Source organism: Quercus suber, unplaced genomic scaffold (assembly GCF_002906115.3).
Source record: "Quercus suber isolate HL8 unplaced genomic scaffold, Cork oak 2.0 scaffold_476, whole genome shotgun sequence".
In the NCBI taxonomy this organism is placed as follows: Eukaryota; Viridiplantae; Streptophyta; class Magnoliopsida; order Fagales; family Fagaceae; genus Quercus; species Quercus suber.
The window spans coordinates 1-6,118 of NW_027069927.1; the positions used below are offsets into that span (position 1 = coordinate 1).

General features: G+C 37.9%; 1 protein-coding gene across 1 annotated transcript; it reads right to left on the reverse strand.

The window, feature by feature from the left end:
- Window positions 1-2,109: 2,109 nt before the first annotated feature.
- Window positions 2,110-5,091, reverse strand: LOC112011276 (uncharacterized). Its single transcript, XM_024043656.1, has 8 exons — window positions 4,930-5,091; window positions 4,466-4,870; window positions 4,385-4,390; window positions 3,652-3,949; window positions 3,321-3,592; window positions 3,016-3,227; window positions 2,588-2,601; window positions 2,110-2,135 (listed from the first exon to the last, which is right to left on the reverse strand). Exons 1-8 carry the CDS (start codon window positions 5,089-5,091, stop codon window positions 2,110-2,112), a joined length of 1,395 nt encoding a protein of 464 aa, XP_023899424.1.
- Window positions 5,092-6,118: the final 1,027 nt, after the last annotated feature.

The window sequence follows — 6,118 nt, forward strand, 5'->3', positions numbered from 1 at the left end:
GAACGGTGAGAGAGAATAGAGGTGAGAGGGAACGGTGAGAGTGAAGAGAAAAGAATAATCTGAGGAGAGAGGAGAGAGAGAAAACAGAATAAAAAAACAATAAAAATTATGCCACATGTGAACAGTACCGTTGCAAATTTGCAACGGTACTGTTCACATGTGGCAAATTTTATGGGATTTAGCACATCTGATAAAAGGAGATTTTGGTGTTTGGTGTGGTAAATGTGCCAAATATTTGGCATTTGGCACATTTACCACATCTGATGGTGATGCTCTAAGATCCAGTACTTTAATAAGGGATTCAAGTAAAATTTACATAAGTAGCATAAATATGATTAGGAGCTAACTAATTAAAAAAAGAAAATAAAAAGGGATTGGCTGGGTTGCATTCTGTTATTGGGTTCTTATTTTATAGCTATTTTCTTTAGTGGGTCATTTTTAGTTTCTATGATTTTAGTATTTTGCTAACACAAGTGTTGGATTGGCTGTGACTAGATTTTGCTAATACTTTTAGGATTTTAGTATTTTGTTGTTTTTCATGATTTTGGTTGAATATATAGTGGGTTTTATCTGGCTCTTGGGTGTCAGGTTGGACGCAAGTGTAAATTTTTTCAATGGCATGGTGATGAAATCTGCGAGCATGGCAAGGTGCTGATTCTGGAGCAAAGGCAATAGATTTTAACCCTTGAAGCTGACATTGCAGGCTATAGGAAGAGAGACAGAAGAGGCTGGTCATCTGCCTGGGGCTATCTTTGGTGATAAGTGGGATGCTACTCTTCTTGACGCTTCTTTTGGTTGGCCAAATAGGTGGGGGGAAAATGGGTCATTAGGTGGGTAGGTATTAGTGTAAAAAGGCCATAATTTTGGTGCATTTTGGTAGGTTTTGGCAGAATTTTTGTGTTGGTATGTATTAGTGAGAAAAGGTTTGTATTTTGGTGTAATTCTCTCTGTAATCTGAGACTTTAGCAATGGAACATCACTTTTTAATTATTGTATGACTTGTATACCAATTTATTGCATTGTTGTGAACTATTTGTGCCTTGTGTGCACTTAATATTACTCTGCATAAGAAGCTGAAAACCAAAAAAATAGAGCCATATCTGATAGACCAAATATACAGTGCAGGCTTCATGATTTCAATCTTTAAGAAATTTTATATATGATTTGGCATATAAAGAAAAAGGAAAGGGTCAACTCATAAAGCTTGTAATATTGAATGCCTAATATTTATCAAAGAATTGCAAATACAATTGGAATGAAGAACACTTGGGTAGTTTATTCATTTCTCATATATCCTATACAATCCATTTCCCAGTCCTTTTATACAATTTGATTCCCTCATTAACTAGCTTCTTAACACTGATCACACACAATCCCATATATCCCATACAATGATCATTAACTAACTAACTTCTTAACACTTATTAACATTGATCACACACAATCCCATATGTCCCATATGTCCCATATATCCCATACAATCCACTTGCACTACACTACACCACTTCACTGTTTCCCATATGCTGCACTGCACACATAGCAGCATTTCACTGCACTGCACTGCACTTACACAAGAGTCCATGTAATTGTTATCAACATTAACAATTTTATCACCTGTTTCCATCTTTGCAAGGAAATCTCTATTGCAGATATTTCCTGCAACCAAATTAATATAAACCACAATTTTATGGCAAGAGCTTTTTGAATGAACATGAATATAAAAATTAGATGCATGATAAATATATAAGTAAATTAACGATAAATCAAAGAATAGAGACAAATACAACATAAACTGAAGGCTTGAATTTTCTTGCTACATAAAGATACCTGTTTTTTCTTCATGGTCTGAAATGTAAAGGTTGCTTAGTGTCTTTTTGTTGATAGAATCAACTGCTGGAAGATCATTGTTGTCAATGTATTCAACTTCAGCACTCTTGTAAGATTCACAAGTAGACATTGTCTCATCCAAAGAAATTTAAAGTCCATCTGATTTACTTGGAGAAACATCCATGCTACAAGATGCAGGAACAACAGCTGTGCTAGGGGCAGTTTCATTACTTCCAGGGAAAGATGTAACCTTGCTCACAAACTAAACAAGAGCAGTTGAGCCTAAAACTTGGGAGTATTGTTTCTACCTAAAAAGATAGAGAAAAATCATAAAATGCAGATGCTTATCACAAAAGCCAATAAACCTCTAAAAAAGCATTATAATGCCAATTAACAAAGCATTATTAGCCCAACTTCTAAAAAAGCCACTAAACCTAATCCAGTGGCTGCAACAATCCCAAGGATGAGAGAAAGAGCATCGGAACCCTTCGGCACATTAATTGCCATCATAAAACCTTATAGTGCTCATTTTAGAAACCATGTAAAAAACCTTTTTTAGAAAACAATATGTTGAAGGTAGAATATCTTAATGTTTTAGCTTATGCAATAACTTTACGAGGGTAATAGAATAATATATATAATGATGTTGAAATATATTTACTATCTAGTTAAGAATATAAAATAGTACTTTAGACCAAAGGGTACCTACACAGACCTGGATGTGAAAAAATGTGTTTCACAAACCTGCATGATCACAAACCTGCATAAGGGTACCTGCACAATAGCATTATAAACACAATAGCCCCCAATACCAGTCAAACAAATCTGGTTTCAACTAAACAGGAATTAAATATTCATCACAACAATGAATAGACAATAATAAATAAACAATAGGTCTTCACCAATTAACACCGAGTATTCATCCACCAGTAAATACTAATGATCTCTAATGAACACCAATGACAATTTTTGGTATACCAATAATTACAAAATATGGAACAAACTCTACCCAACACATTCATACAAAAAAAGGACTTGGTCAGCCATTATATAAGTACACTAGGATGATTCATACAAAAAAAGGCCTTGCAGTTACATAAACATATCAACTTTGGCTGTCAACATATAGAAAAAAAAGGTCCTACTTCAGCTTGCTATCTTCCAGCAGATCTCATTGCTTCCATATACCTTGTTGCATTCCTAGATGCATTCAAGGTCTTAATGGTGATTGCACTTCTCTTCCTCTGTCTTTTTGATCTTGGATTGGACTGGTTATCAGTGGGGGGTGGAGGTGCAGTTGTGGTCACATCACCATTAGAGCTTGGTTGTGCCCTATGAGGATTGGAGCCTGGTTGTGCATTGCCTATAGCTAGGCTATTTGCATGACCATCCTTGGCTGCCTGCAAGCACCAGCACTAGCACAATAGCCGTTAATAAGTTGCCAACTGAAAAACAAAACAACATAGATATCTAAGTCAAAGTAGTATTCTTACCCTCCTAATGGTCCTACTGACTTGGGATGCACTCCCAGGCAGGGAGGAGTTCCCTCCTACTTCTCCTTTGCAACTCCTGTTGTTGTGGCCTAATTTCCCACATGCCTTACATTGTTTTAAGATGCCTACACGTCTATTTTTTTTGTGACTTCTACGTTCATCAGGCTTCAGTGCCCTCTTCTTTTTAGGCTGGCCAGGAGGTCTCCTCTTGATAGGGGGCTGCATAGGTGGAAGTCCACTAGGTCTCCACATATTTTGGCCATTGATAGGCTCTATAATGGGGTCATAGCAATCAATGTAGGTAGTCCTTTTGTAGCAAGCATTGACATACTATTCAACATCATCCCTGTTGAAAAGTTACAGGAAATGGCATGGCAACATGGTATGCCAGCTATGTCCCACTTCCTACAGCTACAGCTCTTCTCTTCCAAGTACACAATGAAACTCTTCAGCCCATTTTTCACTTCAAACTTGGTATGACCAGCCCAACATGCTAGCCATTTGTTGCATGCCAACTTCTCCTTGTACAATCTCTTTCTTATCTTAGGACACAACTCAGATTCCACCTTTATAATCATTTGCCTATTTACTTGAAATCTAGTCATCAGATATAGCCTAATACACTCAAGCTGCAAGCACATAGAGAGAAATGGAGTATTAATCATTACTTAATGCACACAGGTCTATGGATCATAAGAGAAAGTGTTGAAGCTGAGTAGATTGCCTAGCATGGTGATTATAGGTTTGCTCCTGAACTTAAGTATCCTACTATTGAAGGTTTCACACATGTTGTTCAGGACTATGTCACTTTGACCATCACTTTTGAACATGCTCCTAGCCCATATAGTAGTTGAGTGAGACTACAACCATTTGAATGCATCTTCATCCACCTCCTTTAGCTCATTCATTGCCCTCTCCTATGCTTGCTGATAGGTAGCCTTGGCTACTTTCCAAAAATGGTTTCTAATAAGGACACCAAGATGATTCTTCCTCAAATTATTGTATAAGTGTCTGCAGCAGATCCTATGCTCGTACTGTGGTCAATTGACAACAAAGGCATTTACCAACCCCTGCAAAGCAATAAATATTAATTCAGCAAGCAATAAATATTGATTCAGCAAGCAATAAATATTAAGAAACTAGACCTTCTGCTGATTAGATATGAACACCCATCTTTTGCCACCTCCTATGTCAGCAAGTAATAAATTATGAAACCAGGTCCAAGAATCGTTGGTTTCATCCTCGATTATTGCATATGCGAAAGGGAAGTACTCATCATTGGGATCTCTACCAACAGCATACATTAGCTGACCACCTGACTTGGTCTTCAGATGGCATGCATCTAAACCAATGATTGGCCTGCACCTTGCCAAGAAGCCCTTCTTGCAACCCTCCAAGTAGATGTAGACTCTTTCAAAATATGGCAACCTAGTTGCTAAGTCATGCTCAGCTGCCAAATCACCATCATTATAAGTATGCACCTTCATCAATGCTATGCTCCTAAGACTACACCTTCTCAACTCATCACAGTACTCCCATAGCTGGTTGAACTGTGCAATGTGGACCCCATTAATAGCCTCTTGAGCTTTCTCTCTAGCCTACTACTTGCCTTGCCTGCACTTATGTCAATCACATACTTCTCACGCATAGCCTCCTGAATGTCCTTAAGCCTTATGTCAGGCTGTCTCCTAACCCTCTTCATTACCTTATTCCCAATATATGATGTTGTGCACTTTGGATTTCTATAACTTCTGCTATATGTGTGTTCCATGTTCAGTGTTTTCAATCTAAAACTCTTTTCCCTTCCACCTTTGGCTAGCATCCGGCTCTCATTCTAACCAAGTCATTTTTCACAAATTTTATACCCCACCCACCATGGACTGCATAATCAGTGATAGCATCTTTAAATTGTTTGGGTGAGAGGAATAACATGTCCTTCTCAAACCTAAGGTTCTCAGCTTTGGCTACTAGCCTAAAGATTGGGAATCTGCTCCTCCTAATAGAATTGTCAACCTCAGTAGTAGGGGTTTCACCATCACTTGAATCATTTCAATGCTCACTGCTTAGTGAACTCTCATCAAGGCAAAGCATCTCCGCACTCTCATAGTTAGAATTCATGACACCACCACCCATTTGTCCTAGTTCAACCTCACCATCTTCAACTTAATTATCCCAACTATTAGCACTGTCTTTACCAATGTCCATTGGTTGCATTTGTGGCTTTTCTTCTAAGTCACTCCCTTTAGCCTCACTACTCTCCTCAACTTGGTCATCAACAACTGGTGCTTTGCCAGCCCAAACCCGCTCAACATCTACCTTATGTGGCTCTTCATGGTCAACATTAGTAGTTTCAGCATTATCATGGCCTCCAAATTGTGAAAAATCAGGTCTGTACTCTTCATCAATATTATCATGTGCCTCACCATGGTCAATATTTTTTTGTTTCAGCATTATCATGGCCTCCAAATTATGAAAAATTAGGTCTGTACTCTCCATCATCATCATCATCCTCATTAACATTATCCTTTTCATACTCAGCATACTCATAAAAGTGATCACTCTGAAGCTTACTATCATTGCTAACACAATAAACCACATCTTTATTTTGTTGATCACCACCAAAAACCTCTAAGGTATTTACCCTTTTTGGTTCACTACCAGGTGGTCTAACAGCTAAGGGCTCTAAATCCTCCACTAGTAAATCAATTGGTGTTGAGATCTAAAAAATCATAATACCAAGGCCCAAAAAATAGCACAATGGGCCAACTCCATAGAAAGTAATATTAAAGTGGTTGAGC